Source organism: Rissa tridactyla, chromosome 3, assembly GCF_028500815.1.
Source record: "Rissa tridactyla isolate bRisTri1 chromosome 3, bRisTri1.patW.cur.20221130, whole genome shotgun sequence".
NCBI lineage: Eukaryota > Metazoa > Chordata > Aves > Charadriiformes > Laridae > Rissa > Rissa tridactyla.
Window position 1 is genome coordinate 11,157,850 of NC_071468.1, and position 27,819 is coordinate 11,185,668.

The window sequence follows — 27,819 nt, forward strand, 5'->3', positions numbered from 1 at the left end:
GCCGCCGTTCGAACGCAGCCATGGCGGCCGAGGCGGAGACGGCGGTGCCGCTGCCCGAGGAATGGCGGCTCTACTTCGTCCTCACCCGCGCCAACACCTTCCGCAGCTGGCCCTTCACCGAGGGCTGCGCCTGCACGCCCGAGCAGGTGAGCCCGGCGGGGGAGCGGGGCTCGGGGGAGCGGGGCCGGGGCCGGGCGGAGCGGGGCCGGCGCTGACGGGCCCTTCCCGCCCTCCCTCTGCCCGCAGATGGCGGCGGCGGGTTTCCTGCACTGCCCCAGCGAGAACAGCCCCGACGTGGCGCAGTGCTTCTTCTGCCTCAAGGAGCTGGAGGGATGGGAGCCCGACGACGACCCGCTGTGAGTAGCGGGGGGTTCCCCCCGCCCCCCCCCCCCCCCCCCCCCCCCCCAGTGGCGGGGAACCGCTGCTGCCACCGAGATGCTTGGCAGGGAAGAATGGCTGCCTGTGTCTTATTGTGAGCTTGCTTTCTCTCTTTTCCCCTCGCTCTTTCTCCTCTCCCTCCCTCTTTCCTCTTTTTCCTCTTTCCCTCCCCTTCTCTCTCTCTTCCTCCTCTCTTCCCCCTCCCTCTCCTCTCTTTTTCTTTTTTCCTTTTCAGGAAGGAACACAAGAAACACTCTGTGCACTGTGCTTTACTCTCCCTTCAGAAAGTCCCCACTAACCTGACACTGCAGGAGTTCCTGAAGCTGGACAGGGAACGAATGAAAAATGTACTGGTATGTATGTACACATCGGCACTGTGATGCCGTAGGAGTTATTTAGTTTCGAGTCTTGGGATTGTTTAGCTGGCCTCTTGGTTCTTCACCAAAGAGGTCTGCTGCTTCCTGGCTCGTGCTGGATCAGATGGTGTGTCTTTTCCCGGTTCTCAGCCTTTGCCTTACGGGAGATGTAGCCCGCTTTCCCCTTGAAGCTGAACAATACTCAATTTAGCAGTAGACAGTAATGTATTATTTTTATTCTTTGCAGAAAAAAGAAATTGCTCAGAAGGTGACCGAGGTTGAAGATATAGCCAAGAGCGTGCGCCGTGAAATAGAGAATCTGGGCTCCTAGGCTCTACTGTAGCTTCTCACTTACTGGTGACGTTTGTCTTGTACATGTGCTCTGGTGCTGCCCCTTTGACTAAAGGACTGCGTTTCCTGAGACTGCTTTCGGAACGGCCGTCATTGTGAGAATCAGACCGAATTCTCCACTCGCCTGAGTCTGTTGGGGAAGTAAAGGGGGTTTGATGCACTGCGTACATAATCTTTTTTTTTTTTCTGCAAGGATTCTCGTGTTCTTCCTGTTGGTTTAATTAAGGATTACTACTTGTGGCTTTACTTGTTCTGTTTTTTTTTTTTAAACCTAGCTGTTTCCATTTTGGAGACGCTGGTAGCTCTGGTGCAAAAACTTGTGTTTCTTCCAAGAGCTGGCAGGCACTTCTATTTTTATACGGAATATACCAATGCTTTTGGATAGTTTTGGAAATAAAAAGGGTTTTAAAACTCCTTTAGGGACTTAGGATTGTGGCTAATAATGTCTAATTACACCAAATCTTAGTGTGCCTGGTGCCCTTGTAAGCTTCTATTTTAAACTTCTATTATAAACTTCTTGTAAACTTCTATAAGGCTGCTGCCTTATATTGATGCTTTCATAAATAAAAGTTGAAGGCTAAAAAGCAAAGTAATTTTTCTCAGTTTCCTGGAGGAAGAGAATCTGACCCTTAATGGAATGAGCTGCACTGAATGCGGTTTTAACTTCAAAATGGAAAATAAGCTAATCAAAGTACGGCTTGCCGTGCTGTTGCTCAAGTGTTAAACTGTCTTAAGTGGTGTTCGTCAGGTCTCTTAAAACGTCCTTGTGCCCTGAAAGGTTTGGTTGGTCCCTCTCCTTGCACAGATTTGGAAAGGGAAAGAAATCTTGCAGAACAGAGCGTGGACAGCGATGAATTGTGCTCTGAACTGCTGGGAAGGAATGGGGGAACCTAGTACCAAATAGCTGGCTGTTGCAGGGCCCAGGTTGATCGTGTGGGACTGTGAAATCTGCAGACAGAACTGGAGGCATGCGTTTAGGTGCTCCCTCACCTAAAGAACCTCCAGCTCCGTCTTGGGGAAGAGGCAGTTGCCATCACACACTGATGAGACCAATGCTCCTGGGTTTTCTAAGTTTGTCCAACATTCCCTGTCTGAATTTACTTGCAAACAATGAAATAACTTCATTATTTCCAGCTGTAACAGCCAAATCATATGCCGATTGCCCTTTTGCATTCTTCTTTTTGATGACGAACAGATTGTTTTAAGCTACTTGAATTCATTCCAAGTTACTGGAATTAGTGAAGTGGCTTGTAGGTGAAGTGTTGATGCGGAGTAACTTCAGAATTTCTGGATGCCTCTTCCTGCAGGGACACAACTGTGAGATAAGAGTGCTGAGCCTCAGCCGGGCTCGGGCCCTTCAGAATTGCCGACGAGGTCTGTGCAGGTAGACTGTGGGTAGCCGCAGTACTTACTGTAACAGGGCTCGGGTGCACTCCTCTCCCTCCGATCCAAGCAGAACTGCTTCGTGGAGAGCAGTGGTGGTGTGCCTGCGTAGGAGGAATGGGCAACGTACTTGTTACCTAAGGAAAATGACATTGACGTAAAATCAATGCAGCTCTCCAGGACTGTACAAAGATCTGTTCACCACAGTAAACATGGGCACAAGCTCTTTGCTACAGAATTAAAGTTTGAAGCTTCCTGAACTTGTGGAAGCATTTTATTTAGAAAATGTCCTGGTACATGGAGAAATGGCCTAGCAAATTAAACTAAGGAAAGCGAATAGGAAGATAGAGAATACACTAGGAGTCGAGGTGATTTTTTTTGGCGTAGGCTTTAGTGTGGTTTATTGTTTTAAGTTGAAGTGGGGGAAGCTGATGGGGGAAGCAATTGTGTAGAAGAACAGCTCTTCTAAGAGAAATTATGAGAAATCTTCAAAGCTGGCAACTGAAAGGACTGTGAATACTATTATCTTTGCTTATTTGCAGGTTGTTTGCGTTTGTTGTTTTCCGGGGTTTTTGTTTTTCTTTTTAATTTGGCTTTGAAAATAGCTCCTTGACTACAGATTTTTGGAGGGGAGGAGGTGGGAGGTTAATCCTCTCTGAAATTAGAGCACAAGTGCTTTTTTTGGTAAAACTTCAAAAGGCCTGAGGCAGAGAATCGGCGCTCACTTACGGTCCTGACTGCTGGTCGATGTCAGCACCTTTCTGCATGAGAAGGGAGATTGGTTCCGTGTGCTTTTTAAGGACCGCAACCGTGAGAGCAGGTCGGTCCTTGTCGCTGGTGTGGTTTGGGTCAGCTCCCTAGAACGCACAGGAGAGGGAAGGTGAATTGTTAAAGCCATAAAGGTTCTTCAGCTTCCAGCTTGCTTTAAAATTATGGCAATTTAAGTTGGCAAACGGTCTTTGTGCGCACAACAGAGAAATCTGCAAATTGTGGTATTGATTCTTAACATTTCTTCTGAAAAATGTTTGTCCTAGCTCAAAAGCAGAGTAAATGTGTATAACAAGGGCAGTCAAGCTAGATTTCACCATCAGGATGCACCTACACAGCAAAAAGGTAGAGACTATGCTTTCTTTTGTATAGTCAAGAGGATTTGACCTGAAACTATAAAATTAATATATTTTTCTTTCTATATGGTCTTGACAAACCCAGATGAGAATACCTTACACACCAGCCAAATAGAAATTTGGGGAGAACATATATAAACGGAAAACAGGCTATTTCTTCTCCAAAATGCTCTTTCAACCTGAAGACAGTTGTATTGCAACGATGTTGCCTCCTAAGCATGAAGTTGGTTGCATACCAGGCTAATATTCATGCGGTAAATGGTCAAAGAATTGGAAAGAGAAACTTCAGCAGGCAATAACTTACTTCACTGAGCAATTGTTCTACCACGGGGATTCTTCCTTTCCCATTTGGACCCAATTCGTCCAGCAGTTGTCTGGACTGTGGCTGTGGAAACACAGAAAACAGCCAGTAACATTTCACGTAGTTACAATACAAGTAGGTGGGCCATATTCTGCCTTTGAGTAGAGGTGGAAAATGCACACAGTGGCATGAATGTAGCTGAGGGAAGAACGGAACATGGCTGAGCCTCAGCATTACTAAATCGGGACCCTTCTGCGGGAATTTCTTTGTGAATCTGAGCTAGTGTTGGATAATCCAGGCAAATATCTCACTACTGAGGTCTTGATTCAGCAAACTTGTCTGTAAGTGACTGGCAGTGACATTGACGTAAAATCAATGCAGCTCTCCAGGACTGTACAAAGATCTGTTCACCACAGTAAACATGGGCACAAGCTCTTTGCTACAGAATTAAAGTTTGAAGCTTCCTGAACTTGTGGAAGCATTTTATTTAGAAAATGAGTATGTTTTGCCTTGCAGAAGTTTGGTAACTACATCTCGAAACAAACCAACCAACCAATCCAAAACCCTTCTCCTGTTATTTCTTCCCACTTCTCCACCTCCTTCCTCTCCTCTTTCGAAAGCCCAATTGCTTGACCAAGCATTTTTATCCCTGGACTTGTATCACAAAGCTCTGTATCTTGCACCCGTTGAGTTGCCTAAGTGATCCAGCCTGAGATTAATGCACGTTTCCCTTTTGAGGTTTTCTGTGCTACTACTGACGATCTCTTTAGTAGGCAGTGCTTCCAGGATATTTCTCCAGTGGAAATACAGCCTTGCTTCTTGCACTGAGCCTGCCCTCAGTTGTGCTGACATCTCAGCTTTATGGGAAAACGGAGTTGCCTTAAAAGCCTGTTGCGTAGATGATCTTCCCCCGCCTGGTTCACAGTCCGACTGCGCAAACAGCAGTTCTAGCACAGCCAAGTATGTCCTGTGGAGTCAAACCAGGTAGTAAGGGGCAAGGGAAGACGGTAATGCCTCCATCTGAGGTTGGTTCTGAGAAAAACCTGTAACAAAATCAGTCTGCAACAGTGTTTAGGCCTAATGCTGTGTCAGTAAAACAGAATGGGTCCAAAAATGAAACCAACAAGCTAATTAAGCTCTTACTAGGAACAAAGTTTGGTTATTTCAAATTCTGTAATAAATGTCTGCTATGATTTTTCAGGTTTTATATTAAGTTGGACTTGTCTCCTTTCTTCCTCCCAACCCCAGTCAGCTTTAAAAGCTTTGTGTGTTTACCCATGGACGCCCTCCTTCACCTTAGTGCTGCTCTATAGGTAGTTTTTCATGTACTGGCAGAAGATACATACGGGGAGTTTATCTTCTTTTTCTGTAAGTGTTCTTGACTTTGTTCTCTTTATTTTGCCTCCTGAGTGGAAAACATTATGATCATCTTTGCCTACCAGAAAGGGAAACAAGTGTTAATTCAAAGCAAAGTCCGTATCCTAACAAGAACTTGGGGGAGAGATCTGGAAATAATTTATCCACAAAAATATTTTATTTTGTGTTGAAATGAAAGCAATATTTATCAGTTTTCTACAAGAGAAAGTGATGAAATATTTGTTGCAGATCAGACTGGTTTTAACAAAAGGTTTACACTCAGGCAGACTTAAAATCTCGCTATTTTGAAATTAAGATTCAATAAATGTGGAGTTTGGGGGCTTTGAGTCTTTTTTTAACTAGCTGCAGCTATTCAACAGGCTTGACTCGGCTTCATTAATTGTTTTGACCAAAAACCTTACAACTTTTCAATGTTGTTTAGCTCCCAAATACTTAAGAGCGAGACTAGAGGACCTTGACTAGATATGTATGTCCATTATTTTTGAGAGATGTAATCCACCAGTGTGCAGGAGTGCTAAGGAAATTACGCAGCATGTGGAGGCCCTTTGAGCTGGTGCTACTGGAGTGCCTGGAATCACAGTCACGTTATTGACACTCCAGAAAACCAGCTTCTAGTGCCGCGGCTGCCACTTGCCAAGTCTCACATCAGAAGCACAAGCTGGCTGAAGTGTCTACGGGAGTTGAAGTATGTCAAATTATACGGTAGGAATTTCTGAATTCTAATGCTGACTTTACAACTCATTGATTTAATGAAAACCTAAGTCCAATATGTGATGTCTAAAATGCTGAGCTGTTACTGACACCAATGGGAAATGCAAGTTAAGCATCTCTGAAAACTACGTCTAGAATTAATGTATTTCATCATTTCTTATCTTTGCCAAATATGCTGAAGCTGAAGTCCCTGGCACAGCTCAAAAGTCGAGATAATATTGACATTTATAGCTCCTATTTTAAAAGAACATGCAAAGCATCTGAAGTTTTATCGCAATAAGAAAGACACTGCTATGACCTGCGGCTGCAGTTTACTGGCCTCGCTAGCTGTCCTCTAGGGATGAAGCATTCCCATGAGCTTTTGACAGAGTCTGTACATTGTTTAAATCTGAACTCAGCCACATTTTGAGACTTAAAGATCAACTTAAGGTGGCGCAGAATGTGCCAAGATATTCATTTGCCTATCTCAGTGTCTAACCTCCCAAGCACTACTTCCATATTCTTGAATAGTGTATTTATGGTCTATCACAAAGACAGGGGGAGGAAAAAAAAACCTCACCAAAACTCGTCTGACTGCCCTCCTGTCCACCTCTGGCTTCTGTTACAGTATTCAGGTAATGACTGCTGAACTTCACTGGTTTATTAGTATGAATATCCTGTAGAATCATCAGAATGCACACAGTTACTCCGATTATCATGTAATGCTGTTATAATCTCAGTAGCACAAAATATATAGGCTTTTAATATCAGCCTCAAATTAGCACGAGAACAATTATTATATATAATTAAACTCTGTTTTGAGGCAAAATAATGTAGCTTTTTTTCTAGACCTTGTGTTAGGTATTTGTTTTGTTTTAAAAAAGGAAAAAAGTGACACAACCTCACCTAATGAAATGAAGATTCTCATCCAAATGAAAGCGTGCCTACCACTTGAGAGATCCGATAAACTCCTCACTTGTGAAATGATGTGATACACCTTTCCAGGCCCCACTTGGCAAGGTAAGTTTTTAAAGATTCTACATAAGAGATACAGTCTGAATTTTGGATCTGTGAAATGGTAGATTTTAATCTTTGAAAAGCTGGCAATGAATATGTGGGTGGGTTTTGGAACACAGTAATTCTGGAGGTAGGGATTTTGACTGAATACAATTAACAGGAGCTCTGGCAAACATTATCTCCAAACTATTGAAAATTACTAAGCTTGTTTCTCAAGAGCACGATATGCAGACTCAAGAAAAGGACGCTCTAAGATCAGGAGCTAAGGGGTGCTAGCACGATGAAAGAAGAATGTTATTATTAATAGCAAATTAATGAAACGCAACATAACCATGAAGTGTGGCTTAATCAGATAAAGATACCTGTTCAGCTAGCTCCAACAGAAAAAGATACCTTTCTCTGAAGCGATGAGTTAACACCCTCTGAACAAAAGAATTTCTTGTTTAGACCTGAATTTAAAATATATCAGCCTTACACTGACTGGTGTAGCGACAGCTTTAGACCAGCTGCCTAACAACGGGCCCTATGCCCCGAACTGACCTTGTTAATAGCAAGAGCGTAATTCAACGTAATAGTGACTTCATGGTCATCCTCATGGATGGTAGCAGAATTAATCTAGAGGGAAAGAGCAACCATTAGTATCACTTAGAAAAAGTACGCGGAAATAGTTCTAGAAATAAGTCTTGCTGATGCTTATCGTGGAGCCAATACACAAAATCACACATGTGGCCTTTGCCTGCTCGTGATATTGTACCAACTCTTCCCATCTAACTGAACAAGGAGCGGGTGGTATTTTGAGTAACTGGGAATATCAAAATGACTGAAATAAGATATAATAATAATAAGATTAAATAGATTAAAAAGAATAAAAGATATAATAATGCCACTTTTCATGAAAGTTCAGTCATTCTCCACCCAGATTCTGCAGCCGCATGAGAGGCTGTGCCGTCCTCAGGACTCCCTGCTCCGGGAGAACTGGCTGCAGCTTTACTTGCACCAGTCTGTAGAAGCACAGCCTGTAGTAAAACATGGGCAACTTTCTATATTAATTCGTTGAGACACTACTGCTGGCAAGAGGACTATTGAAGTTATACGCAAATAAATGCACAGGGGATTCTAAAGAAGTGGAACGAAGCCGAATAGGTTATCTTGCAGCAGGTTGAGAATTTTGAGATAAGGTTGATTATATTTCTAACCCGCAGGAAAACTGAAAAAGCAGTATGAAACCCAGATAATTGGCATCTACTTTGAATCACTTCTGTTACTTTTGGGGGCAGTGGTTTCAAGACAATAGGATGACAAAAGGCCAAGAAGCAGCAGGAAAAGCCTTCTCCAGGCAGTTTAATATTTTTCAGGCATATCCTTTTGAATCTTCTAGCAAAGGAAACAAGTTGCAGTAGACTTACAGTTCCTCTCCACCAAGCAGATCTCTTTTACATTTATACTTGTGCTACAACTTCTGAACATACTGGTGGACCCAATAGGTCTCAGTGGGTAGAGAATTTAGACGCAAAGTATCTGGTGGAGCGTCATACCTCACAAAAGTGTAATCTGCCAAATGACAACTACATTTCTGAGCCCCAGTCTTCATAAACTTTTCTGTAGTTGTTTCTATGTGATAAAATTGTGGGGTTTTTTTACTGCTGTGTCACATCAGTCAGGACAGGCTAAGAAATAGTGAGCTTGAACTGTAACAAGGGAGACTTAGGTCAGACAGTGTGAAAAAGCTTCCCAGTATGTTCAAGAAGTTCCCAGCCCTCCTTCTGCCTGCATCCCGCTTCCAGCTGCTCACTGCCAACCTACTTTTGTACTGATGCCCTTTTTCTCCCTCCAGAGCTATTTTTAGCCCGGGTCAATCGCTGATCCAGTCCACAGGACATTGCCACAAGCAGTTGCGCTGGCAGCATGGAGGAGGCAGGGTGAGGGGACGCAACTCCTTAACCCAGCAGGGCTGCCAAAGAAAGCAATACAGTACTGCAGCTGAACAGCAAGGATAATTGAGCGCAGAAATTGACTGCCTGGGGCAATTGTGAAATCTCCATTGTTGGTGAGTTTGAAAAGCTTCAAGACAAACATCTGTCAGGAACAGTTTAGGCAGAATTGATCCTCCCTCAGGACAGGGACCCAGCGATCTCTGTCATACCAGCCCTATCTTCTAGGACTCTTCAGGAAGAACCTCCAGTTTCCACTTTCTTGCTATCACCCTTTTAATCATTTTAATGCAGGTTGCTGACATCCTGAAGACTACATCTCCAGTAGGAAAAGCAATACCGTGTTCCTATAATACGGGTATAGTTTATACTAGAAGTAGACTATGTATGTAGCCAAAGAGAATTGCTGCTATCTGCTGGTATCATCCAGCCCAGAGCAGAGGCAAGCATATCATTACGTCCCATTTCTAGCAGGGCTTATTTAACTGACCAAGTCCATAGATGTCAGTGATCTCTTTTTTTTTTTCTTGATTGCCTGCTGTGGGATACTATAAAAGCAGCTGAGCAAGGGCTTTCTGGCTTCTGTCACTTCTCTTATAGCTGTGAGGTGAGAGGTGAATAGGAACTGCCATAGGAAAGAAAGCAGAAAAAAATCTTCAGTAAAAGACTGAACAAAAATGGAACGACAAAAGAGAACAAATTACACACATAAACAGCTCAAGGTATAAAGAAAAGGGTGATATCTATTTTCCCAGTGTTTATCCAGCAGCCCCAGTAATCTTTTCATGAGGCTGCATGGAAAGATATGACTCCCAAGCTCCTTCCTACCTTTCCCATTCGAGGTTCCCCAATCAGAGCTCTGAATTCAAGATTGTTCTGAGCATAGCTCCTGAGGTGAGCGCAGACGTGATCCAGCTGTTTTCTCCAGTAACCTGATCAGAGAGAGTTAAGCAGGAGGAACATCCCTGAAATTGCGATTAACATTTCTTCTACTCGTGTGATGGATGATTTAAAAGATAGCATATTTTCACGGAGACAAAAAAAAAGGGAATTTTTCTTTAGAAAATTCATTTGAACAAGAAAAGGAGAAGTAAGTTATACCCTAAAAAAAGGTAGAATGCTTTCTTATCCATAGGCTATAATTCTTTCTTAGGGCACCTCTATTCACAACAAAACCATGTCTTGGAATTGTCCTTTGCAATCAAAATTGGCTCTGTGTGAAGGAGGATCTCACACTGTTCCAGATCATTAAAAAAAAAAAGTACAATATTAGAACTAAGCAATTTTACATTATTGAATGGATTTTTTGTTTGTTTGAGACCACTGACAGGTAACAATAAGCCAAATCTGAAAACTGCAGATTTTGTAACTCAACCTACACAGTATTCTGGTCTATGTAAATATGTGGGAGAGCGTACTAAAAGCTTAAGCCTTCCTGCACTTTGCCTGTCAGGATCTCTGGGAGAGAGTCAGCATTCCTTTATGCTGGTCCAGGGTACGAAACATGAGGGGCTGAATGCGCCTGGATTCAAAACTCATCTTAAGCCATTTAGAGTTTTTGCAGTATTTCCAAGTGTTTCTGAAGCAATGTTCTGTTTTCATCAGAGAAAGAAACAAAAGGACTTGTTCTCAGTCTTAATTGATTGGTATCGGGATCTGGCTAATTTTATTTTTGAGCATACTTATGGAAAGTAGAGAGTGTGATTTATTTTGTTGTAAATAAATTGTGTAGGCTTGGTAACCTTGTTTAACTTGCACAATGAAGTTGCTCTGACCTTATCCTTCCCTTCATGTTAAGTGAAGCTCAAAACAGCGAAAAGAAGCCAAGTCAGAAGAAAAGTGCTGCTCTGGCTTTTACAAGAAAAGTCAAGTGCACAGGGATTTTTATGCTTGCAGGACTGTTCCAAGATCGAACTGGTAGAAACTATGACAAACTAAAACAGCAAGTCTTATTTGTTAGGCAGCTTTAAAGGAATATAGAAAAAAGGATCCACAGAGCAACGTAAATTGTTCCCTGCCACTGTCTCACATGCAAAAACTAATACAAGTTGAAAATAGTAATTAAAAAAATCTATGCTAGACTACTACTTGGTGAGTGATCCCTCCAGAGAAGTCGGTATTATCTGCTATAAACTGATTTGTAACTAGCCTAGATCCCCATATTTTATTTCAAAAAATCCAGATGGCTGGGAACATATTCTTGCGTGTTTGACGTTTTATTACATCTAAAAGGATTTTTGGCGGCACTGATGGCATACTTGAATTTATGCTGTCAATAGTTGATTACACCTATATCACACTGATTTACTGTTTTGTTAGAGTAGAAAAGGAGAGGCTTCTTTGTAAAGTTTACCTGGGAAATGACTTGGTTCCTGTTCAAAACAGACGGACAGTAGGGCAAAAGAAGAAACACAGTACACATCAGAGGATTAGTGTTTTGGTACTGCTGTCTTTTACCCTTGTCCTAACTGGCATTTTATTTTTAATCTTCACAAAACAAAAGAAGGTTAGTTAATGGCTGATAGGTCAAGAAATGAAAAATAAACCTCAACTTATTTAATCACTTCTATTTAAAAACTTTAATATCAAATGTCTGATACTATTTGAATTGAAGAAAGAATAGACATATTTGGCGTATATAAACAAGATTTTCCTGGGTGTTAGTGTATGGTCTTGTTGTTACACGTAGTTTCAAGCCATATATACAGCTCAGCATCAAGGGAAGGGAGCAGCATGAAAGACTTGACTTGCAACAGACATTTATTGATTTATAGAATGAATTATGTTCCTCAGTCCTTGGCAGGGTCTAAAGGAGAATACATTACACAGTGTAACTTCAGCAAAGTTACCTCTGCTAAATGGATAAAAATTAACAGGATAAAAATTAACATAGTTCAAAAGCAGTTCAGAATTTCTCCCCAGCCTTTCCCAGGGAAAGGAGTTCTCACTCACAAGTCAAGAGCTGCACTTCTGATAGAGATATATGAATGTTCCGTGTTACTTTTTTTTTTTTTTCCTCTCAGCACTATTCCGGGCCAATCCTTTATTATCTCTGACTAAATTAAGCTCCCTGACGTGTTGAGTCAAGTTGTTGTATTTCCTACAGTGATGTCTAAGAGAACACGCCACGTTTCAGAGCAAAGGAGTAGGAAAACAGAGTTCCCCAGTGATAATTTAAAAAATAAAAGTGCATCATCTGGATATTTATACACTGAGTCAAAACAGGAAGTTCTAACGTTCATTAATGACTTTTTCTGCCTAATAGATGAACAACTCTGATAACGGCCTGAAAGGTTGACCCTCTGATTGTAGAAAAGAGCTCGAGATGGGAAACTGGATCAAAACAAGTAACCGGGGTTTGGTGCTGCAGTCATTTAAAATTAACTTATTTTCTGGACTGCCCCATGAGATTAAAGAATACTTTGCAAATTAGGCCATTTATTAGGTCCCTAATTAATACTTATGGACTGTCTTCAAGGGTTTGGGATCCGGAAAGCTGAAGTTGGAGTTTTCCCAGGATAGTAAAACTAAAATCTCTAAAAATTGCAAACTTTTTAATGACAGCAAACAGTCAAGTGATTCCACAAAGAAGTAACTGACCAAACCAGGGACTGTGAAACAAACTTGTTTGTGGTACTGATATGGTAGTCTGTGCATGGACGGTCTAGTCAGTGAGCGATCTACATGTACTGATACCTTTGCAGGGCTGGAAAATAGGGCCTACAAGAGCACTCAAGGTTTCTACCAACCCTGTTTATTGTATTCCTGTTAAGGATCCCTCTCTCTAGTTTAGTTTCCTTTGCTTCCAAAACTTTTATAATTTATTCCACAACAGCACCTCAAACAAGTTCTTCACGTAGACGAGCCTTATCATATTTTTCAAGAGCTACGATCCCCTGTGTCTCAGAGTTTTGTTTAACAATACTCCCAACAGGTGCTACCGCAGTAGTAACTGAGCTTCATATTGCAGGAGGTGGGGTGGTTGTTCAGTGGTTTCCAATTTTATATAGGACACCTGCCCCTGATCTTCTAAGATCTGAGGAAATCAAACTACTAGCAAATTAGTAACGCTGCACAGGGTTCAGTAACCATCATATCGATATTGCTGACAGGCTTTCTTTTAGCTATTGATGGAGATCAGTGATCTGAATTCTAAGGCACTGCATTTACAAGTGATTGGTGGGAAGACAGACTTGTAAAAATGTAAATTACTGTCCTACTGATGCCACATTCCATAGACTATAATATTTTCAAGAAAAAGTAAGGTCATACATTGCAGCTTTATTTAGAAAATAAAAAATCAAAACTCCTGACCTTTTCCAGGACTAACGGCTGTCAGGAGAGGCTTATGATCACTCATCTTTTCCAGTTTTTCTGTTTGTGAAATCAGTTCAAGCTGCTTCTTCTCCAACATTTTGCTAGATGGGTAAAAAAGTCCAATGGTTTGGGTTCCTTTATCTTCTCTTTCTTTTAGTTCTGCCTTTGATTTGGGCACGGAAATAGGACTAGGCTGCCAGGCAACTTGAGCTTGAAATTGTTTAGCCTGTGGGGAGTGGAGGGGAAGGAAAAGTGTAACTAATATCATTAGATATAATTAAATGGCTTACAAACAGAAATCAACCAGAACAGAATACAAAATTGTAAATGAATAAAAAAGCTAGGGGGAAGAATCAGTAACAATTCTTGATTTTAATTATCGTTCTGTAACAATGAAGCAACTTATCACAAATATTCAAGCAAAAGCAAAGCTATTCGTGAATGCCAGCAGAACAACGTGTATGCTTTTGTAGGACAAAAGCTGGCCTTGCTAAGTATTATGGTCTTTCTTAAAACACAGTTTTCAAAGCACTGTTACATATGCTTGAAAGAATACCTTGTATCAGCAGGACACGAATAATTCACAAGTAATAAGATAAAAGTACTTAAAGAGCTAAGACTTTTGAAAAGCTGATTGTTTCTCACTTTCCTATTTAGAATAAGGCTGGATTAAGGCTTTTGGCTAAGGCTACTTTTCGGCAGAAAGCAGTTCTCAGAATAAACATATCCTTGGTTTTGCCCTCAGCGTGCTCACAGACCACGGTGTTGTCTCAAAGCGGAATCGAATGGAGTTGTGCTGATCTATACCCACACGGACTAGCCTTTTAGCTGTGTTCAAGCCCAGCTTTGTAATACTGCGTGTCTTAGCTCAGAAAACCACAGTAAGCCCGCAGCATCCATGAGACTCCCGTTCTGAGAACCCACCCGTGATGGGGGCTCTATGTAAACACCGCAGGACCCACAGAAGCGAGCGTATGGACGGTTGCTTGTGCCACACTTGAAACAAGTAAAGTAGGATGGAGGAGGTCCGGGCTGGAAAGGTGAATGAAACACTTATCACTACAGAAACATATGATACCTGGTTCAGGAGAGATAAAAGCAGTGACATGAATTAAAAGGAATTAAAGTAGCACTACCTAAAGCTATTAGATTAGAAATATCAACCAGGATACCAGACTGCTAACACACTGGCAGATGCAAGACAGTAAATCTTCAGCTATCTCAGCACTGTCCTCCGGAGGCAAGCATTTTTACAGACAATCTAGCATTTTGGTATGTTACTTTTTTAATATAGACTTTTCAAAAGAATATTTCTTTTCTTTGGCAAAGCCCTGTCATTCCTAGTGTGTGCTCTGATATTAAATATTGACTGCAATTCTTTCCTGTTCAATTCTAACAGTAGCCCCACCACCCTGAGTCCCCTGGTGTAGTATAGGACCAATGGTTATGTACGCATATGGGGGAGCGTTTAAAATTTTACGTAGACTCACCTCAACGGAAAATAAAAAAATTCCCCCCAATTCTCCTCCTCATCTTAGATTGGAACACTATACTTATAAAAATATATGCCAGGGGAAATTGTTTACATTGATTGTACCATGCAAAAGCTCTACTGAGCAGCAGTTAAGAGGAAGTACTTTTCTGCAGTGAAGTTAATGAGGCCTTCAGCCAAAAATAATTGCATGCATCATCTCATCTCTGGTGATTACCTGTATCATAGCCCAGAGTAGACACGGGAAAACTTGCATTAAATTAGCCTATACTTTAACCTTTGATGGAGAAGTTACTTTGGCAGAGTACACAGCTATCACATCTCAATTGATGCTGATGCTCATTGACCCATGGTAATTAGTTTACATCTCTAAACCCTTAAGTGACTGACTGACATGGGGTCAGGATGTCATCTAAGCCTTTAATTTTTCTTTATGTAATCCTATGTGCTCTAAGCAAGTATTTTAATAATAATAAGCTGTGTACTAACTGACAAGAGTTTTGCAAAGATAAGTTTGAAATTGCTGCAGGTGACAGATGAGTAAAAACAGATTTGTCAACACAAACACCGAGAACACGTGCCTTGGCTCCACACCAGTCACAGAAATGGGCATCACGCTGGTTAACACGATTGCATTTTGAGCACGAAACTGTCTTCCTCTGATGGCTGGGATAAGGCGGGGGGGTGTCTCCTCCAAACACGGGCTAATAAAACAAAGCATTAGGGAGAAAATACTTCTTATGAAGAAAAGTTCATAAGAAAAATAAGGTGAAAGAGGAAAGCAAGCTACTTTGATAATATCAAGTATTATTCAGCCTAAAAGAATTATTTCAACTTAGAATAAGCAACAGGCCAACTTGGATCTACCTTGCAATTTTTTTTTCACTACAAAACCACAGTAAAATGTGTCATTAATTAATTTTTAAATATTTTTAGCAGAACTGAGAGCAAAAAAAAATTTAATTATCAATTGTGTCCTTTTACACTGAGTATTTGTTAATATGGCCCTGTGTATAAGTACACTCGAAGTTAGGAGGGAGGTTTCTCTGCTGATAAACTTATATTTTCAAATCCAGAACACACCAGCTATTTTTCTTCATACTCTTCTTTGCGTTAGTATGGCAGGGAGAGTAAGTTCAGACAATGAGTTTTGTCTCAGTTTGATATTTGCTACATAAGCATTTTCTTGCACTCTTTTACCTCATATAAGTTATATATTACCGAGCTTTCCTAGTACAATTAACTTATATGGGTCTGCAAAAGAAAACAGATTTTTCAGCTGAAACTTCTAGAGGTTGATTATAGATCCTAGTTAAGACAAATGGATCTTGAAATGTTTTGATAGGTTTTGTCTCAGGGCTCAGGCAGTTTATTTTCTCTGCAAGTCAGGAATATCAATAAGGAACAGAACCAGAGAAAAATTATTTTGATTACACACACCACAACAAGTAAGCAAATATGAAATAGCCCTATTTTCATGTGTGGCCTGCATTGCAGTTTGAATGATGTAACTTGGAGGTTCATCTGGAAGATAAAATTTACAAGAGCATGAGTCTAAGCATGTTCTCAATCTCAATTATTTAATAACCGTTAATAGCAATATCATCGTTATTACTAATTATTAATTGTTCAGGAATTACTATTGTTATCACTAATTAATCACTATTATTAGTAAAATGTCTGATTAATACTAATAGTAAGTCAGTAAGCATTTAACAACAACTCTTAGCTACTGCAGGTCTCACCATTCAAGTCACATGCCTAACCACATATGCAGCTACATATTAATATCTACATTCAATGAAGCACTTAAACATATTTATCTTGGGTAAGTACAGATTCCTACTGAAATTCACTCTAAAATGACACCTTAGTGGCTACACAAGAGATCTTTGCCTCTAGCTACTGACAGTTTTAGAACTCAGGATGTTGCCACTGTGATCAAAAGATTTTAACTTGCAAATCATTATTCTTCTCTCATTTCTGTACTTATCACAACCTGGAGAAGTGAAATGTACCAAAAGGTTTTCATACAAGACATCTCTCTTCAGGAGTGAAAGTAAAATTCTTCTAAGGAACCAAATAAGTGAGCTAAATGGGGAGCTGAAACAGCAGCCATTTTAGGGGGAACATTTATTGTCGCTTTTCTCACCTCTGTGCAGAGTCACAGCCAAACACAAGCATAGTAGCTGTATGCATGTAGGGGAAGCAGCAAGTGGAGATAAGAAAAATAATGTAAAAGAATATTTTATTGTCACAAAAGAATTGAAATCAATGAGAATGATCTTCTTGATGTATATACTCAACTTTTCTGTTGCAACGGAAAATAATCTGAACACAAACAAGACTTCTTTGGAGCCAAGATCACCCATTTTCTAAGACCCTTCTGAGCTTTCACAACGGCATTTGCAATCCTGACCTCCACAGGGGAAACATGAAGGTATACAAGACACTTATGTTTAGCTGGACATTTGTGATGGAGCACCTGTGGGAGCGCTGGGCTTGAATATGGCACGGGGGAGGGATTCTCTGCTTTTGTAACATAGGCACACAGGGACATGACTTCAGTTTTCCAAAGAAAAAGAATATTAAGCTTTGATTTGATTAACCCTAGCGTGATTGATGCAAGAAGCCTTACCATCTGTATTTCAGGCAGTTTGCTTTCACAAGTCACACAGTGTTTATGGTGAAGAGGATTTCCTGTGCCACACACCTGACAAATCACTTTACCCTTTGAAATAGAGAAAGAACGTATTTCACATGGTATTTGAAAACTGTGAACAACAACAATAATAACAACGAGAGAACTTGATCCTACAATGTGCGGTGGTTATTCAGCCCCGCAGATAGAAGAGAGCCTTCAATTCTGTGCTGTGGGGTTCAGACTTTAGTTAAGGCATGTTGCCTGGTCATCACAAATCTACATATGTTGGTGACAATTTTTTTTAAACTATGGTACAGTTCCCTCAGGAGATCCAGCACTGATACCTCCAGATCTTTTTATGTATTAGTGTCAGTTTGCTTAGTTCCTGCACTCACACAAAACAGATTGTGCAGTATGTGCAAGGAAATGTAATAATAATATACTATGAGGGTGCCCTTAAAAGGTTTTACCATGGTCACTATCTACGAGTGAGTTTCCACCAGGGCTAAGAATAATGAGTCTGATATTTTGATTGTTGGCACCAATTAGTTCAGGTTTGTCTCTGCACCTACATGAAGGTTGTCATAAAATATTAACTTTGGGCCAAATTTAATGTCTATAATCTACTTTGACGTCAAGCTGAGAACTGCCTCAAATTATGAATCTCCTTTGTTATCTGATAGTCTTCAGTCAATAGTTTCCTTTCAGCACCCTTCTCTTTCCAAAAATGTTCCCTTGCAATGATCACAGAACCACAGAATGGTTGAGGTTGGAAGGGACCTCTGGAGGTCCAATCCCACCCTGCTCAAGCAGGGCCACCCAGAGGAGGTTGCACAGGACCATGTCCAGATGGCTTTCGAATATCTCCAAGGATGGAGATTCCACAACCTCTCCAGGCAACCTGTGCCAGGGCTCAGTTACCCTCACAGTAAAAAAGTGTTTCCTGATGTTCAGAGGGAACCTCCTGTGTTTCAGTTTGTGCCCTTTGCCTCTCGTCCTGTCCCTGGGCACCACTGAAAAGAGCCTGGCTCTGTCTTCTTTACACCCTCCCTTCAGATATTTATATACATTGATGAGATTCCCCTAAGCCTTCTCTTCCCTAGACCAAACAGACCCAGCTCTCTCAGTCTTACTTCCAGATGCTCCGGCTCCTTAATCATCTTAGTGGCTCTCTGTTGGGCTATCTCTAGTATGTCCATGTCTCTCTTGTACTGGGGAGCTGTACACTCCAAATACAGCCTCACTAGTGCTGAGTAGAGAGGAAGGATCACCTCCCTTTACCTGCAGGCACCACACTTCCTACATGCAGCCCGGGATATCATTAGACTTTTTCAAGCAGATCCCTGAAGAAGCCAAAGTCTTCTCTCCTAAAGTCCATTGCTCTGTTCTTGCTTTTTGCCCCTGCTCCTTCTTCTCAGGGTCCTGAACTCCACCATCTCATGGTCATTGCAGCCAGGGCTGTATTTGACCTTCCTATCCCCATGAAGGCCTTTCTTCTCTGTAAGTATGCGACCCAGCAGAGCACCCTTCCTCACTGGCATCTCTATCACTTGTATCAAGCAGTTGTTGATACTCAAACAGGGTCCCACTATCATAGAAAACAAAACCTTGTTGCCAACACCAGCTCTGCAACCAATTGTGGACACGCAATATCAGTCCTCTCCTCCTCACACCCTTTCCCCTGACCGGGGGGATCGAGAAGGGGCCCTACTTGGGTCCCCATACCCCTGGGTAGGGAGTATTTTGTAGGGCAAATTTTGTCTAGTTAAGACCACCAGCACTTTTGGATCAGTGATCAAGATTGCGCTCTAATGTTTTGGGCATATGCCCACTGCCCCAGTCCTGCCAGCCCATCTGTGCTAAGCACTTACAATCAAATGAGGTAAGCAGAGTAATGAGGACGTATTTAATAAACTTAAAATGCTTAGTAATACTGAGGTCATAAATCATAGACTCAAATAATATCTCTCTACTGAGCACAAGTGCATGCATTCCTGTCATTCAGACTGCTACATCATGTGCTCCTCAGCGTGTCTTCCTGAGCTTATGTGGTTTACCTTTAAAGATTATTTCTATTCGAGGTGGTTTTGATCCTACTAATTCTTAAAGCTGTCGTAATATAATTACACAAACCCGAGTTGGATCAAAATTTTTGTAATAAAGTCGTCTGTTAAAAAAATGCATGCCAGGAGGTAAATTGCTATTTTGTTATATTTATTCTCAAGTACCTTTATGCAGTTGTTGGTTTGGGGCTGCAGCTGTGGAGCTATTGGCGACTCACATACAATGCAAGTGGGCGTATTCATTGGCACAAGATGTCCGCATTCAAGACATGGTGCCATCTGAAGAAAAAAACCACATCACCACATGTTAAGGACCCTAATGAGATCATTAAGATTATCAAGACATTTTCAATATTTTCCTGGTTAGAGTGTACACCAGCAACAGAGTCACTGGAGACATAGCAACTGACAGCAAAAAGATGCTGATATTGATCCCTAAAGATCAAAGGTTACTGAGAAAATATTAAGACAACTGGAAAGAGAATGCTTTACCAACTACTAAAAATATGACAGAAAGTTACTAAGTTAATTTTCAGTAAATTAAAAATGCTACTATAAAACGTGTGCAGGTAATTCAAATCCTCCTAACTATGAACCCAGTCTAAAGAGGCGCTGAATATTCTCAGTCATCACTTGAAACTACAGCATTGCCCCAGACAAGCCAACTTTCTGATGACACAGGAAAAAAAATGACACCATTGACTTGTTAGATCAGGTTATTATCTCTTGGGAAGAGCTTAGAGAAGATAGTTACAGGCATCACTGTAAAAACTTGGTGCTCATACATATGACCGCACAGGCCACCATTTAAGGTTTCAGGCATATTAGATGGATCTTCTACGGCTATGACATAGGTACTAGTTACTAACTAACTAACTGCACGAGTTAGCACTGTGATAAGATGCATAATGCAGGTCCTGAAGATGCGGTGGTGGTTGTTGCAGGATGAGGAGGAATCTGAATTTGGTGATGTTTCCTGGCACAAGTGAATAAAACCCAATTTATTTTCGTTGTTATCCTTATTAAAATATATGGCACTTGAATCAATCTATGGTTAAATTTGCACATCGTTTAAGAATTACAGCGGGTCCACTGCTAAAGGTATTGAACAAACTAAAACAATCAGAACAGAGCTTTCCAAATGGAAGTGCGACTAAATAATGGTTTTGCCAGCATTGAATGTGTAATTTGCTGAGGAAGTTGGTTTCTCCAAAGAGGATTTGTTGATTGTTATGACGTTTTGCTGACCTGCGCTCCTTCAGGGGGTGGTAAGCGACGTACTGGCACAGGTGGGATAGGAGATCCACATTCCTGACAGAAATGAGCCAAGGGGTTAGACAGGCGAGGTGCAGAACAGTGCGCACATCTGAAAGTAAGAGCAAACTGGCTGAGCTTGTTTTGGTACTGTACTGCTGCATAATAATGATTAATCTAGAACCCGCTGTGATAGCACTTAGGGCAAAGGACTTAGAGAAATCAGCTCAGTTGTGGTTTCCAAGCTATGGTGGTCCACCAGACCATGCCCTAGGGTTCATGACATGAGGTTCTGAACTCTAAGCTTTGCAAGGTAGAAAGCTCTCTGGCTGCTATGGAGTTTCCTACTTTCTTCCTCACCATATGAGGTAAACAAGTCTCCAGACACGCAATCTGTATCAGGCCTCACTGCTGCAACATGGGGAACCACTGATGCAGATCACATAACCCTTGCAATATTGATAAGCACTCAAGTTCTGTGAGACTACTCCAGTGAGCAGTTTTCACCTACAGCAGTGAGGGCTGTACTCTCATTTGAAAACACAACTTTTTCCTCTGATCCTACAGGTGTTAGGAATTTTTTTAAAAAAGATGATAAGATGATATCATGATAAGGATAACCGTGTATGGTGAGATGTAAATGAAACTATATATAAGAAAAAAATTTTCAAAGCTCTACCTAGATAACATTCTCCAGTTATGAGCCAGTGCCTGACTTTCCTTTCCTCATTTTTATAGAGCCCCACAGTATTATCAACTTGATTGCAAAAGGCAATTGCTCAGTTACTTTCCAAGGACAAATATGTTAAAAAGAGAAGTCACTTACTTGAGGAAATCTGTTTCCCTCTGGATCCTTGCCACCTGTGTGCTTGCTAAGCTCTTCCGGCTAGTCACTGCAGAAGAACTAGCAAACTGAAATAAAGGTAATTCTTTAGCCTTAGTAAGCGAATATTTGCAAAATGCATGCAAGAGTAGCAAAATCAACTAAAGATGTTATTTGAGACAAACTGCACTGAAATGCATTGCTTTGAGGAATATCTACTACACTTGATTCCCCCATTAGTTGCATTAAGGATCCACAGCTTCTTCCAATCAAAATAAATCAATGTCTTGCTATTTACTTCCAAGACAGCGTTACTGAATATTAAGCTTTAAATATCAACTTGCTGACCTATAGCAATAGTTATTTGCTAATTGCAGATTCAGTAATGTATTAGAAGAGAATTAGTAGGAATGCAGGCATTGTTAATTTGCTTTGCCTGGTTTTGTCCTTACTGATAACTGTGTACTGCTTTGGGCGTTCCTGTTCCAGTGCGTCATTACCATTAATTGAAATTAGTACTGTATAACACAGACAAAGGCATTAATTTCTGAGAGATTATATAAGAATGATCACAAATCTTTACATCTTTATTTTTTCAGAGCTCAGTTCTGGTGACAGCCTTTTACGGTGTTCCTCAACACCCCTTGGCTTACCTGTAATGACTCTATTGGTAGTCCTGAGATGGATTCCTCTCTGTACTCTGCTGTTTCCAAATGACTGGCAGGGAGCTGCGGCCCTTGCAAGGACCTGTGAGCAGTCTTTTCTTCTGTTTCCAAGTCTAAAATTATAACCCGGTTATTCCACTGTCATTCACTTCATGCAGTTAACATTATCTTAACATGAATACTACATACTTTTGCTTTAAATTCCAATAGCTAAGCATATTTAAAAACCTATTTGACATCCTGGTTTTGGGTTCAAATAAACTGTATGGCATTACAGGAAATTAAACTAGAAGAAACCTCATTCTTCTATGAAAGAGCTTACTTTTGTATTTTCTCTATTTACAGTTTTCTTCCTTCCTGCGTGCTCAAAAACTCCCCAGCTCCTAAGAGTAAATTAATGAGTAAACATTAATACGATTCTCTGCTCTTAAACAGTCCCATTGCTGTTACCATGGAATAACAGGCTGTATCTATAGATAACATCTGAGTTAAGCTTTTGTTTCTGCTTTGTGTATTTATTTTGGAATCTTACTGCAAGCAAACATCAGTAAAGAACTCCATAAAGGATTGGCAGTCCCGTCAATTTAACAGCGTTAAACAAAAGGAAGTATAGGCTGGGCCTTGTCATGTTGCTGAGAAATTAATAACATTTTAACACATTTTTAAGAGGTAATGGAAAACATATAGAAGGTAATTTTTGTTCTCTATTTGCAGTGTTGAGCAATCAAAATTGGAATTCCCAGAGAACGTGCAGTCTTCTGAGATGGTTTTAAAATTCCCCATATTTTACCAGTGATACAAGAGGAAAGCTTTACCCTATTTTCGGCTAAAACAGAAGTCAATTTCATTTTTATGAAGTAATATCATACCTTGAAAATCTTGGGGTGCTTCACTCCAGGCAGGCTTGGTTTCCACATTCACTCCATTCTTCTTTGATTTTGTAGTAAACATTCCACCTTCCCTCTCCTGAAAAGTAATCCCATTTGAATTCCAAATGAAATTTTTGGTTTTGCTCTAATCCTCTCTTGTCATAGTTGTTATGTTCTTACAAATACATGATCAATGTATTTATTTTCAATGCAAGCATTTGAAAAGCTTAAATTATAAATGTATTTTTAAAATATTTGACCTGAATTGGTCATAAAAGACCAGTGAAAAGAAGAAAAAAATAATACGTCCCCTTGAAATTTTAATATTACAGAAAGGACTAAGGCAGCAAAGATGGGCACACAGAGAAAATAAAATATATTAAAAGTATAGGCAATCAAGGTTTAATCTCTAAGTAATATCATACATACAACATTTTATATTCACACAAGGGGTTACAACTGCTAAAACTTACCTGTGTGGCGACATCTTTTAGGAAATTCTCATCATCGTCTTCAACAGAGAAGAGGATGTTTGGTTGTTTGTACTCTACCAGAAACACCTTTGTTACAACCGTACTCTCCCTGCAGTCCCTGAAAATCAACGTTCACAAAGTTATATACATGCCACAAACCCATGTGCAGCAACAAGTAAATCACTGACGAGCATGGCTTATTTGCTGGAACACCTCTTCCCCGCTTGCAAGTCATTATTTCAGTCGATAAGTATAATCCTGGGCAATACTCTCGGTTTTGGTTTTGGTTTGTTTTGGGTTTTTTTAAGTTTAAAAAGTGCACAATAAGGAGTTACCGATAAAACATATGGATACCTTAATCCTTCAACATCTTTTAAATATAGAACTCCCGATACTCCTGTGTCTGCTTTCTAGGGTAACTAGCGTTTGCCAGCGCTGCAGAAAATAGAGGGGAGCAAGACTTTTATTCCATTCATAATACCATATTTATTTTCCTAGTCAAACAGCAGGTAGCATGCCATTTATGTGATAAAACAACTGTAATTCTCTGCTATTTATTAAATTACAGCAGTAAAATTGAAATTGCTTTAAATGTCCAAACCATTCATTTAGGATTCATTGTAATTCTAGAGCATCTATTTATCACACCTGGAAACGCCTTAATAAAAACATACTGGAAATGAGTGTTAATCTAGGTAGTGATATCAGAAAATCATATAGGCCTAGGTTTTGCATGTCCCTGCACGGGGAATATAATGTTGTTATATTCCAGTGCAGACACAAGCAAAGGCTACCTGCAGGTGCTAATAGCAGGGAACAGCAAGCACAAATCCCCAGCTGGAGCGGTAGTTTCTGCTCCCTTGGAAATAAAAGATAACGCAACATGGTACAGAAAGAAAATGCATGTGTCGTCTCTCTGTCTCTAAGCATGAAGTTAGTTTGGAGAAAGTCAGTGGCTGTGCAGCAAAATCCAGTTTTCTTTCTACCTATTGTATTTTTACTTAACCCTTGCACATACAACATTGTACTTTAGCTGTGAAGGTTTAGCATTCTGTGCTCCTTTGGGAAAAACTAAGCAAATTCCTGGGAAGACCAACTTCTATAAATCTGGATAACCCCAGAAAACACCATACTAGTTCCTCTGGCATTTCTGATGACCACGCTCAAAAGGATGAGCTCTAAGTATAGTCTATTTTATTAGTTTCTCACCCATAGCCTTTATGTACCATTGGCCTACATCCTCAGCCCAGGAGATAAACATCTGAGAGATAATCCAACCACACAAACACTTAATGGATAAAAAGTGTTATGAGAAAGTGAAGCCAATGCAACCCATGAAGATCACTTAGATTGCAAATGGGCTGGGGAAAGGGGCGTCTCTCGTTTGCGAGGTATGGAGTGCTTTAAACAACATGGCTCCGAGCCATGACTGGAATATCTGTCCCTTGTCAAAATATGACTAAAATAAAACAGGATACTTACTTTGTAACTGCCAGTGCCTTCACCATTATTTTCCCAACTGGTAATACGATAGGACCCTTATACTTAAAAGTGTTATGCTCTCCATAGCCAGGTTTCCTAATGAGTTCTGGTTTACTTCCATCTAAAGTGTAATAAATGGAGACCTCAGGCGTATCTGAAAGACACAGAGAAAGTAATTAGCCAAACTGTATTCAACCTGTGAAAAACAAGCTCTATGCTTCAAAGTACTCACTACTGTGCTTTATTTTTCTCACGTAAACAAAATAAAGCAGTTCCATAAATGACTGAATGTTTGGGACCAAAACTTTCTCCCATGAAAAATTAGTTGCTCAACAAACAGAATTTCATTATAAGCAGTATTTCTCTTCATAAAGTAGCTGCGCAATGGTTTTGTATTAAAACATTGCAACACTTTGTCCGTTCTGATGACAGAAAAGATATTTTCTCCCATGGTGAAAGGTGGCATTTCAGAAATTGTAAGGAAAATCTTTGGGGTGAGCCTGGCATATGATACTTTCAAGCACTGGTTTTGCAGGGGAAGTGAAATGCAACATCTTAAGAGCTTGATCTGGGAAGCAATTAAGACTGCTAGCACACATGAAATAACTCATATCAATAATATTGCTTGAATGCAGAAAATTAGGTGCAAGTATAGTTGGTGTATCAAAACACGTTGGTTAATTTTGTAAGTTCCTTAAGGAAGTGGGAACTCGTAAAAATCATAACTAAATGCAAACAAAAGTATAGAGGCTAAAAATTTCAAGTGAACACATAAGGTTTTACATAGAGTCAAAGCTTTTATTCATACCTGATTTTATTTCTATAAGAGTATTTGTGTCTATTTCATGTTTAGCCTTTCCTGGAAGAGGGATTCTCAGTGGTATGACCTGAGGAACTGAGATAGAGCCAGCTGTCATTTTTCTCAGCAGTGATCTTTAAAAAAAGAAAAACAAAAAGGCAGACAATAATTTTTCTAAACAGAAGAACGCATTGAGGAATACAGTCTTTTAACGTGATTCCTTGTCTTCAGTTTTTCCTCTTAAAAGAGAGAACACTGGATTCTTTAAACTGTTAGTTCTCATTAATGTTTGCGTTATTTTCACATTGAAAAGGAGCCAGATCCTAGCAACCATCACACTTCCGACTTACTCTCCTGTTTCAGAACAGTGAACGAAGCTTGAGATCAGCACTGGCACTTCCATTTCACTTCGGCCTTCCTTGCTCAAGTCTGATTTCTGTATATTCAAGTGAAACAGCTTTAGCATCATACATCAGTGATACGAGGTAAGAGTGAGTGACAGCAAAGTGTCTCAACCCTAATCATGGCAGATGTGGTGTCATTTTCTCTGCAGGAAGGACCAACCTCTTTTTCATCGTGGCCATCTGAATATATATAAGATGTCCCAAAAAGGACTAAAGCAAGACAGCTATTCCTACAGCTTATCTCAGCTACCACATGCATTAAGAATATACCTCCAAAAGAGGTGCCAAACATGATTTATCATAATTTACATAGTCATTATCATGTCACACAATTCAAGCGTGAAAAATTGCATTTGGATACGATAACATTTTACAATGCAAAAATATGTACTCCAGATCTTGGGAATTGATACTCAGGGCCAGGAAACATGTCTACACTAGAAAGGACTTGGTTTTGTAACCAACCCTTCAATCCTCCAGAAACACCTCTTACTCTACTCATCAACACAGAGAGTAATGATTCAGCACGGGAGGTGTTCATTAGTCCACGCTCTCAGTGGTGCTACGACAAGCTACGGCACAGCGCTGCCTGCAGCTGCCCATCTCCTTGGCTGGGTTGCCCGAAACAGCGGCTAAGGAGTGTGGGCAGTTCTCAGCCAAACTCTCTTAGGCTGCATGCGGTGGCAGGGGAAACGCAACGATGGGTCGGTCAGATCTTTACCTGACACGAGGCAGCAAAGAGTATTTTTCCTCAAGGACTCGCCTCCTCTTGGCACACCTGGACCAAAAGCACAGTGCCCTGTGTCAGTGTTCTAGGAGCCCATCCGTGGTGGGACACAACCGGTCCTGCCTGGCCCCTGCCCCAGCGTGGGTTCCGTCCCTGCCTGCACAGGCCCTGCCAGGTCAGGCCCCGCTTCCCATCCCCTCACGGCACAGCCCACCCCACCCCACCTCATCCCACTCGATCCCTGCTGGACAGCCCCTGACACCCCACTCGGTCCCACTGCACGAGCCTGACCACCCTGCTCCGTCCTGTCCCACACGGCCCCATGGCAGTCCCTGGCCCCCACACTCAACACCCCCTCATACGGCCTCAGCTCACCCCTCTCGGTCCCGTCCCACAGCCCTGCCCACCCCACTCGATCTCTGCCAACGAGCCCCTGCCTACCCTGCTTGATCCCGCTCCACCCCACAGCCCTGCCAACCCCACTTGAACCCTGCCCACTCCGCCCAATCCCTGCCACAGAGCGCTGCCCACCCCACTCGATCCCTGTCCGCCCCACTCGATCCCCGCTACTGCGCCCCTTGCCCATCCCACTGGATCCCAGCCACAGCCCTGCCCACCCCACTCGATCCTTGATACCAAGCACCCGCCCATCCTGCTCGATCCCAACGGCATCCCTGCTCACCCCGCTCGATCCCATCCCACAGCCCTGCCCGCCCCACTCGATCCCTGCCCACCCCGCTCGATCCCCAGCACAGAGCCCTGCTGACGCTACCCGATCCCTGCCCACCCCGCTCGATCCCCGCTATAGAGCCGTGCCCGGTCCACTCGATCCCTGCCCGCCCACTCGATCCCCGGTACAGAATCCTGCCCCCCTCGCTGGATCCAGCCGGCCCCCAGCT

The 27,819-nt window shown here is 41.4% G+C and overlaps 2 protein-coding genes across 2 annotated transcripts; one reads left to right on the forward strand and one right to left on the reverse strand.

Annotated features, from left to right (window-relative positions):
- On the forward strand, window positions 1-2,087 carry BIRC5 (baculoviral IAP repeat containing 5). Its single transcript, XM_054196988.1, has 4 exons — window positions 1-146; window positions 247-356; window positions 614-731; window positions 982-2,087. The coding sequence occupies exons 1-4, from the start codon at window positions 21-23 to the stop codon at window positions 1,063-1,065; spliced, it is 438 nt and encodes a 145-aa protein (XP_054052963.1). The 5' UTR covers window positions 1-20; the 3' UTR covers window positions 1,066-2,087.
- DZANK1 (double zinc ribbon and ankyrin repeat domains 1) lies at window positions 2,066-26,209 on the reverse strand. The gene is given in 21 exon segments (XM_054196987.1): window positions 2,066-2,262; window positions 2,476-2,572; window positions 3,198-3,325; window positions 3,897-3,977; window positions 5,240-5,328; window positions 6,541-6,637; window positions 7,518-7,592; window positions 9,737-9,840; window positions 13,223-13,451; window positions 14,081-14,257; window positions 15,299-15,421; window positions 17,356-17,448; window positions 19,590-19,703; window positions 20,673-20,790; window positions 21,505-21,590; window positions 22,155-22,279; window positions 23,036-23,132; window positions 23,509-23,626; window positions 24,991-25,111; window positions 25,799-25,923; window positions 26,140-26,209. Coding segments are annotated over 21 exon segments (2,394 nt in total). The 5' UTR covers window positions 26,193-26,209; the 3' UTR covers window positions 2,066-2,118.
- Window positions 26,210-27,819: the final 1,610 nt, after the last annotated feature.